The sequence below is a fragment of the Triticum dicoccoides genome, chromosome 1A (assembly GCF_002162155.2).
Source record: "Triticum dicoccoides isolate Atlit2015 ecotype Zavitan chromosome 1A, WEW_v2.0, whole genome shotgun sequence".
In the NCBI taxonomy this organism is placed as follows: Eukaryota; Viridiplantae; Streptophyta; class Magnoliopsida; order Poales; family Poaceae; genus Triticum; species Triticum dicoccoides.
The window spans coordinates 30,670,723-30,680,935 of NC_041380.1; the positions used below are offsets into that span (position 1 = coordinate 30,670,723).

The 10,213-nt window shown below is 46.2% G+C and overlaps 1 protein-coding gene across 1 annotated transcript; it reads right to left on the reverse strand.

The window, feature by feature from the left end:
• Nucleotides 1–1,214: 1,214 nt before the first annotated feature.
• LOC119355487 lies at nucleotides 1,215–1,946 on the reverse strand. Its single transcript, XM_037622331.1, has one exon. The coding sequence runs from the start codon at nucleotides 1,944–1,946 to the stop codon at nucleotides 1,215–1,217; it is 732 nt and encodes a 243-aa protein (XP_037478228.1).
• Between the last annotated feature and the right edge of the window lie 8,267 nt (nucleotides 1,947–10,213).

The following is a 10,213-nucleotide window of genomic DNA, read 5'->3' on the forward strand; positions in this document are numbered from 1 at the left end:
AAAAAGTTCACGAATTTTAGAAGAAATCATGAATTTTGGATAAAAAATTCACAAAACCTGAATAAAGTTCAAAAGTTTAAAAACTTCACAAATTCAAGAAAATATCATCGATTAAAAAAATTATGAATCTTAAAAATGTTTTCAAATTTGAAAAAAAAACAAGAAAAGAAAAAGGGAAAGAAAAACAATGAGAAAAGTAAACAAAAAACCGAGCCAAAACCTACGGGAACCGTTTAGAAACTGGTGTTGGGAGGAGACATTTTGGGGCGGCCTAGTGCGCTAGCCAGTAGATGGAGCATTGGCACTACGAATAAGTCTGTAACTAGCGGCATAAGCAATGAATAGGATTTGGGCGGGGTTTCTTTTCCCCCCTTTCTTATTTCTTTGTTTTTTGAGACTTTTATTCCTTTTTCTAGTTTTCAGCTCGGTATTACTTTTTCCTTTTTCTTTTAATTTCCGTTCAACTTTTCTTTTTCATTCTATGCCTTTAAATATTTTCCATTTTGTTTTTCCTTTTTCATAGTTTTCCCCAGTTTTCGTTTATAAATATGTTATGCCTACATTAACAATTTAAAAAATACAGTGAATACATATTCAAGTATGCAGAGAATATTTTTAAAGTACATGACAATTTTTCCTTTTATATACACAAGGAGAATATTGTGTACATTTTCCAAGATTAACCAGCTTGTCAAAACTGATGCTCTCGATAGCGTAATAGAGAAAACCTGGAATTGCCTTAACCAAGCCCACGTTCGAATGCATGGGCTCGATGTCTATTTGCTGTCATTTTTCAAACAAAGAGTTAGAAACGCCGCCAAAAATTGGAACACAAATGCAAAATCTCCTACAATCTTGTACCTGGATTACAACACTGCGATCTTTACCATTGATAAATTAAAATAAGCTGAATTCTCAGGTTTTCAATTGGCAATTGAAAATTTGGCTTGTAGAATTGACTAATTGAATTACTGTAATCAAATTTCATTTTAGGTCCGGGTTAACGAAAAATCCAAACAGGTGATATTTTTAGGCTACCGCTATAAGTGGTTCACGGCAATCACTCAACCGGCAATGACAACCTATAGAGATTAATTTTGGTCTCTCTTAAATTTATATTCAATCGACACCTTAGGAAAGACCAAACAATAGTTCAGTTTATGATTATTATTCCCTCAGCAGAGGCACGTACGGTACGTGCATCGTCGATCACTTCACTTCTTCTTTGCGAGGAAGACGTCGGAGAGCACGGTGTCGGAGCGCAGTGCCGCCTTGAGGAGGCCGAGCCCCTCGTCCATGCCGACGCTGACGAACTTCTCGGCGAGCTCCACGTCCTTGTTGACGCTGAACTTGTTGATGAGGGTGATGCTGGAGATGGCGGACATGGGGGTCACCTCCAGCCCGTCCGTGACCATGTAGGTGACGAGCCCCTTTACGTACCCGCCGGTCTCGTCGCCGGCCGCAGCCGCCGTGGACGAGGTCTTGGGCGCGGCGGACGGCAGCACGAACGTGACCTCGGTGGCCATGGCCTGCTTGCACTGCGGGCACGCAGCCTTGGCCTCCATGGTGGCGGTGGCGCAGTAGCCTGCGCAGGTGTACATCTTGAACCTGGCCAGCGGGGAGGACGGGGACGACCCCTCGCCACCGCCGCCCTGCAGGAGCAGCAGCTCCCGGGCGTCCGGGTGCAGCACCTTGGGCTGGAGCAGCTCGGACTTGTCCTTGTTGGGCTGCAGGTAGGAGGAGCCAATGTTGTCGACGCTCTGGTACAGGCGGCCGATGCTCCCCTGCATGGTGCCGGCGGAGATGAGCTTCACCACGGCGCCGATGGGCAGGGTCAGCAGGCTGAAGACGAAGTCGACGAACTCCTTGCCGGCCTCCGCGAACAGCACCTTCTTGGACTTGGTGTCCACCAGCAGCTTCAGCGAGATCTTGTTGCTGGAAGACATGGCTGATGGCTCCCGTCCCGGAGATGATCGATGGAGAGGATGGGGTGGTGGGATTTATATAGGAGGGCCTCGAAATTAAGGAAGGAGGCGAAGGGATTTGGTTGCTAGAGTAGTAATCAACTGAAGAGAAGCGTTTGCGGTTGTCCCTTCGGCTTCTCGACGAGTAATAAAGGAGGAGTTGCTTGGGAACTGTAAACACACAGAAGAGAATCCAATTTTCCTTCACTATCTTTTTTTTTTAAAAACGAAGGGTCAAGAAGAGCCCGGCTTTGAATTAACAAAGCCATCAACCAGTCAAAATTATAAACCCGAAACTAATACAAGAAAACATAAAAGCGACAAGATACAAAAGCATTGGAAAGCAGCTCACAAGCCTCACACACCTAGCTAAATATGATCAAACATGGAGACACGCAACTCGGAGACGTGAAGGTCCCCGATCGCGGACAAGTCACAGGGAAGTAGGAGAATGCCAACACAGGAGCAGCACTTCCGACAACGAGGAAGGGCACACCGTTGCCAAATCACCAGCGGCCCAACTCCACTGTCGAAGAAGGCCCCTGCCTCCTTGCTTGTCTCGAAGGCGCGACCGTTGACAGTGTGGCCATTCACCCTTAGAACCTGGGAGGAAGAACACCGGCGGGCTGCATCTGAAAAGGAACCGAGCTCACTCGACTAGCCACGGAATGCTCACCTAGAGCAGAGCACCACCAAAACCCACGGGCTGGACACGAATGAGGAAGAGATGCCGGAACGGACGAAGAAGAGCAGTAGCATAGTGTCCCTAGAAGGCATTGAGAACCTAAGGCCTTGACTGAAAATGAAGCTCTCACGGCACGCTGAGATGAGCCACCGGAGGGGAACACGCTCCCCTCTCGCTCTGGAAGGCAAGGCACACCTCCTCTGCCAGGAGAGCTCCTGAATGCAAGGAGCCACCAAGGATCTCGCCCCAGACTTAGTAGACCAGTTACTACCGCCGCTGCACACCCACCACATCGCCGAGAAGCCCAATGCCCACCTAGCTCCTAAAAACGACGTCTTCAGGAAGGACGCGACGCCAAGGGCGCCGCCGCCGCCCAACTGAGTTGTGGTTTTCACCTGGGAGACTAGAGGGAAGGGGGGCGGATCTGACCTGAATGGCGCCTCCAAGGAGGGGAGCGGCGCCCTCGAGCGTTGTCGCCGCCAAGACCGGTGAGGCCGGCCTCGAATTTCCCCCGGTCTTCTAATCCCCGCCTCCATTACCCCAACGAGGTGAGATCCGGCGGCCCACAACGAAGCAGGCCGGATCCGGCCGGGGCGGAGCTCTCCTAACAGGGGAGGCAGGGGCGGCCAGATCTAGTGCCACCGACAGCCACAACTGCCGCTGCACCAAGGCTCTCGTCCTTCGGTTCACCCACCGCCCACGCCCGCGCCACCGCCTGTCGCAAGGCCGGTGACGCCACTCCGACCAGGGCCGCCGCCCCGGAGAACACGGCCCCCCGCAGTAGAGGCAGGGCAGCCAGGGCCCCCGAGTCGCCCTAGCAGAGGCGACACGAGAGGAGGGAAGAAGAGAAGCCCAGATGCAATGTGAGATCCTCACAATCTTATTCACCTCTGTCAATTACATCGGTGATGCTAGAACTTGACAAGAATGGTCATTTTAGTGCTAAAACTTATGTCATACATGATACATAGTGGTGTAAAAAAATTGGCTTAACGATGCAAACACGGTGCATTTGCTGTTTGTAACTTTGTATCGCTGACTTGGCACCGTATTTTGGTTTAGAGCAGTATATACTCTGCCTACATGGGATAAGGTCGGTCCCGCCTGTAAGCAAACGTACAAATAAGCTGGGCATGCATGGCCGAATGATAGCTTGAGGTTGCTGGTTCGATCAGCAAGGCTGCATGTTTATTTTTGAAAATCTTAAATTTATTTTGTCCATTTATAAAAGATATAAAGGATTATTTCATCATATAACTTTGTAGGTTATTGGGGTGGTGTGGCTAGCGAACCACGGACCACCAGCGCATCTGTTTTTCCAAATACAATTTTTTTAACACAGTACATAGCCAAGCGCTTATATACATGCACATACACTCATCCCTACAAACGAACACACGTCCCTATCCCTATGAACATCTCCGAAAGACTGAGTCGGCATATCATCTTAAAAATTACGAACTCATTGTATGCACCTCGTTGTTGACGGGAACGTCTTCTCCTACTGAATGCGCATCATCGAAAATCCTGAAATAAATGCGAGCACTAGAACTTGAACCCTGGTAGGCTGGGATACCACAATCACTTTATCCATCCAAACCACAAGTTGGTTCACTCCAAATACAACTTCTAATCAGTATTTTTAATTCAAGTTGTTTAGCGAAAATGATATAAACCGTATGCATCATTACCAGATATCAAAGGTTAACCTAAGGCTGGTTGTAACGAGAGTATCATAGCTAGTATCATGCATGCTAACTAGACTATTTTGCTGAGGTGGTATGGAATTAAATGGGGAAAGAAAGGATTGAGTATCATATCATGATACCGTATCATAATAAATGCTATGCTACTATGTGTCATGCATGACAATAAATAAGATCACCTAAAATACTAGTATATGATACTATGCCTTACGAAGGTAGTATCATACCTTAGGCTGCCTGTAATGGGAATATCATAGATAGTATCATGTATACCAACTAAGCAATTTGGATGAGGTGGCATAGAATTAAATGAAGAAAGATAGCCTTGAGTATCATATCATGATACCGTATCATATTAAATGATGTGCTACTTTGTGTCATGCATGACAATAAATATAGTCATCTATGATACCAACATATGATACTATGCATTAGGGATGTAGTATCATAGACTAGTATCATATGCATGATACTAGTATATGATACTTCCCATTACAACCAGCCTTAATATCATATGCATGATACTAAGCTATGATACTACCCATTACGGGCAGCCTAATGAGTTGGCCTGCATGCAAACCAGGCATGCAGCTATCGGGTCGAAGGTTCGAACACCGTAGCGACCCATTACTGTAACATCTCAAATTTTAAATTTGGAATGTTATACATAGATCATTCATGCATATCATATTTTATTGTATTTCGTTTCTCGATCCTCGAAATTCTAAGCAACTCAAGGACCCTCGGAGAGAGTTGGGAATTTCCCTTGTTTCATATTTGAGTTTTATCAAATATTGAAACGAGGATTTTTGGTTTTAATTATTTTTCTCCCCAAAAATATTTCATATTAAAATATATGAGAGGAGATAATATGACTTCTCCAAAATAAATGAAATATTGGGGGAAAATATTAAAATCAAATATTGGATTTTATTCGGAGTTTATTGGTATTTTATTGAATTAGAAAAATTGCACGTTTTTCAAAGTTGCATTTTAGGTCCAAGAAAATGTTCATCTTATTCTAAATATTTTATTTAGACGGTGAAGATTTGTTTTGGCATTTTTAGATTTTTATTTTATTTTCCAGGATTTATTTAGTTCCGGCGAAATTATTTAAAAAAACTCGTAGGGCCCGACTGGGCCGAAGCCCAGCCGAGCCGGCCAAAGCCGCCCGCGCCTCGTCTCTGACCTGGAGACCGCGAGCGCCACCGCCGCCGCTAGCGGAGACCGGCCGAGACTCCTCCCGCGCCGCTTGCCCCTTCCCCAAGCCGCCGCACCCCCTCCTCTTATAAGCCCCCCTTGGAGCCCCGAGCCGCCCCACACCGCCGCCGCAAAGCCGCCTGCCCCCGCCGTCGCCCGCGCTGCCCCGCGCCGCCGCTTGTCGCCGCTGTCGCCGCCCACGCTGCCCCGCGCCGCCCCGCCCCACTCGCCGGAGCCGCCCTGCCGCGCCGGTCCTCGCCGGAGGTATAAGCGCCATTCGGTTTTTTTATAAAACCGGTTCGGTTTTTGTTAGAAAACCTAGTTTTTTGGATAGATCGGTTCGCCGGTTTTTTTGGTTTAGTTACTTTGCGGACATTTGTCCGTACGTTCGTTTTAACGAACGGTGTTCACTCGTTAGCCGCAGACAACAAACGTTCGTTCGTTAGCCTGTTTGTCAGTTTTCTTTTTCTCGGATTTTCCGCGATTATTTTCAATCGCGATTTCTGATCCGATTTTCGTTTTAGTTTATCTTTTCGCTCGTTTGTCGGAATCAGGCGATTCAAGCGCCTAGATCTTCGTCTCGAAACCCTCTTTCCGTTTAACCAACTTGAACAAGCTTTTGCTACTGTAAAATTTGACCTTAGTCCAGATTAGTAAACAGATCTTGTTTCTTTCGCAGTTTGAGTTTCGTTGCTCCGTTTGATTGATTCTTTTCGCAAACCGGAGTTCTTAAGTTGAACTTTCTGGTTAGATCTTCCTATTTGAGATTTATCCATGTTTCTTTGCTTGATTGCTTATGTATGCTATTGTTTGTTTGCGATGGAACACACGGAGTGCGAAGCGTGCTACTACGAGTCCCTAGGTTTTGCGGATCATCAGCAAGGCAAGTAACATTTTGATCATACCCCTTTATCACCCAGTTTTTGTGCATTAGTTCTAATCCTCAAACATTGCATGGTTAGGATGTGATTAACATGTGTGTTGGGAAGTAGTTGATGAGGTAGAACCTATTGCCCTGTTATATTCAAACCCTTGGGAGTTACTTCTACGAATTGCTTATATTGCTATGTTATGCTCGTAGACGTGGTTTGGGTGAGTGAAATCCATGACAGCTGTGAGAGTGTTCATTAATGGTTCAACTTAAGGTGGCAACTTGAATACACATCTGGGTGGATTGTTTGTTGGGCACCTGGGGAATCCAATGTTATCCTAGGATATCCTGGAGTACCCGCGTGATAATCCTATGGTCCGCCACCCAGGCTCAAAGGGAACCGAGATATTTTCATGCTAGAAACTTCCGTGTGCAGCCACAAGCTATTATGGGCTCTAGCATAGTTGAGTAAGTTGCATGAAGCTCCCGAAGAAGTGGATCAGCAGGTAGAGGGATGTAGGTTGGTATGGTCTGTCCGGAGTAAGGGGTTAATGCTTCTGAAAGACTGTGTCTCGGTCATCCGTTTCTCAAACACCCTGTAGTGCGAGAAATCCAACGGAGGAGATCGAGTCTTGTGGGAAAAAGTGCGCAAACCTCTGCAGAGTGTATAAACTAATCATGGTTAGCCGTGTCCCCGGTTATGGACATCTTGAGTATCTAGTACTTGGAGTATCATAAGTATCTGATCACACTAAACTAATATTGTTGGGTTGTTAATTACTTTAATTGGAATTGAGTTGGAGGAACCTTCTCAATGATGTTTCAACTACCATGATAGTTAAATAAAATCTATTCCTTTGTTGTAGGAAAAAATTGGCTTTTCGCAAAAACCATAACCATAGAGCTTACCACCAGCATAATATGCATGTAGTGATAGCATTATTCTATTCTTGCTCTACTGTGTTACTTTGCCAGCATATTTCATGTGCTGACCCGTTTTCGGGCTGCAACCTATTATGTTGCAGACTTTTCAGACGAGGAGTAAGATTCATTAGGTCGTTGCTGTGCAGCTCAGCTATGCCGTTGGAGTTGATGGACTCACTTTATCTTCCAAGTCTTCCGCTGTTATCGTATTAGAAGGCCTTAAGCCATATTTATTGTAATAAGTTCTCTTTTGAGACATTCGATGTAATAAGTGTGTAGCATCTACTCTGTTATAAATCCTCGAGTACTGTGTGTGTCAGCATTACCGATCCAGGGATGACACTGAAGCACAGAGACTTGACCGTTTGAGGTCGGGTCACTACAATTACTTTTTAGTCCACTACAATAAATTGTGTTGTCTCACTGACAGGTGGGACCTGCTCGGTGCCTGGAGACTACTACTATTTATTTCTATGTTATCTTACAAGTAGGACCCACTTTATGCCATGTAGGCAGAGTATACGGATCCATACTGAAATACGGTGCCAAGTTAGCGGTATGTATGGTAAATGCACTGTATTTACACCGCTGAGCCAACTTGTTAATCCAGTTCAATGTACGCTACAAGTTCTAGCATTAAAGTGACCATTCTTGCCAACTTACAGCACCACTGATGTAATTGACTCTATTCACCTGGATCCCATCGCGTTGATAAATGAAGCTGTAGTAACCAAAGAAAAAGTACTCACAAGTCGTCTAAACTTGTGAAGAGAACTACAAAATAAACATTTAACTTCTACACATGCTTAAAAAGTTGAAATAGTTATTTGTAAGTTGCATGAACTTGACACTTGGGTAAGTCGATCTAGGAAGAAGACGAGGTGCGGGAAGGCCGGCCAGGTCTCAGGCAGGAACGACCCGGAGCCAGCGGCCGCGCCAAGGCTTGTCTGATTCGGGTGAGGGGGTCCAGGCTCGCCGGAGAAATCTTGTTGCTAGCGGGGGTTTAGAGGGATCCACAGGCAGGCCAGGGTAGGGCGTGCGATGAGGTGCACGTGGGAGCGCCTTTGGCCACTGGTGGCAGCAGCAGGCAGCCCGACCAGCGCTAGAATATCGTTTAGAAGATGGAGCAGCTGGAGGTAGAAGAACACACAATAGCCATCCAATTTTGATCCAACAATGAAAAGAATAGTGACCTGAATGTTGTTTTCAAGCAAATTCTATATAGTTGGCCCATTAAGAAGTAGATTATATGTAAGTGTTGAAATATAGGATGGGGCTTGGGCTCATCTAACAATTTCAAAAAATCTCTAAGAACCGATGTGGATTTTATGACAATGTGTGTGGTCGGAAGTTTAGTCTCATACCGCTAATGGAAGAGGACTTGGACCTCCTTATAAGAGTTTCTTTTCCACATGCTATTAGAGTTTGAGAAGAGAAGTAATTCACATGTGCTCCTCCTTCGCTGCCCGCCTCGCCATGACGTGTGCGCCATGAGTTGCGGGAACGACCTGAGCTCACACCTATAAGTTTATTTTTGCCGGTCAAGAACGGAGAGTCCTTAATAGATGAGCCACGATCTGAGATGTCGAATCGTGGGCTGTTGTCGACTCGGACATGGGTCCAATCCACGTCTCTCCATCTGGCCGCGCCTATATAACTGAGGCGTTGGCCAACCCTAGCCGTCATGAAGAACATATCACATCTACTCTGCCTCCACATGCATCGCATCGTCCTTTCTCGTTCCTTTTGCTGCTGCCGCTGCCGATCCCATCTCGTCTGCCGCGTACACGGTTCGCGGCAGTAGGCAGCCCGACCGGCGCTAGAATGCGATTCCGAAGAAGGACCAACTGGAGGTAGAAGAACACGATAGCCATCCAATTTTGATCCAACAATGAAAAGAATAGTGACCTGAATGTTGTTTTCAAGCAAATTCTATATATTGCCCCCTTAAGAAGTAGATTATATGAAAGGGAACATCCTCTAAGTTTCTAAGCTCCAAGGCATGTGAGAGTTTCGTTATTTTCCCCCTAAATGGGCCCATTTGACAGGGTCAGGTCGTGCCATGGACCTGTCAGCTTAGAAAACATAAGCGACGGTCAAATTCTGGTCAAACTCCATGCCTCCATGTCAGTTCACTACTACTTGAGAGTCCTTCAACTTCGTCATCTTCCGGCCACCCCCTCATCCTTCTATCTCTCTAAACAAATTCACACTTGCGTCCGATTCCGGCTTCTCCACATGTAAACCGTGTCGCGGATCGATGGTGCCTACACCGCTTCCCCGCCTCAGCCTACCCCCCTCCCCAGTCGTGTCCCCTGCGATGAACCGTACCTATGTCTCTGTTCGTCAGCGTGGCCGCCGGTGGTCATTGAACCACCTCCATGGCTTTTCTTCGACCTCTAGCTAGGCCCTCCACTTGGCCTCCATGCTCCTTGTGATCCTGGCCTGCATCTTTGGAATGTTGTATGCACCTACACTTTTGGGGTGAATATGAACGAGAAGGATAGGGCCAGGTCACTATAGCTCGTTAGCTACTACCTCGGCCACGCAGTCGTGTGATTGTGATGGAGGGCATACTGCGATATGCATGTGAGGAGAGGAAATGCATGCCTGCACGGATGTAATGGCTAGAGCATTAATCATCTTCTCACATAGATTTCCTAGAATTTACTATCTACCATGATTAAAGGGGGCATATGACGCTTAGTTTCTTTCTGAGAGCAATTACAATAAGATGACATAAGCAGGCTATAAGGACTAAAATATTATATCTTTTCTTAGTTGAAGGAGAGAGAAAAGAAGCGAACTCTTAGTTAGTACTACTAGTCAACCGCAGCACGAGCCCCAAGACAGTTGATGAGGT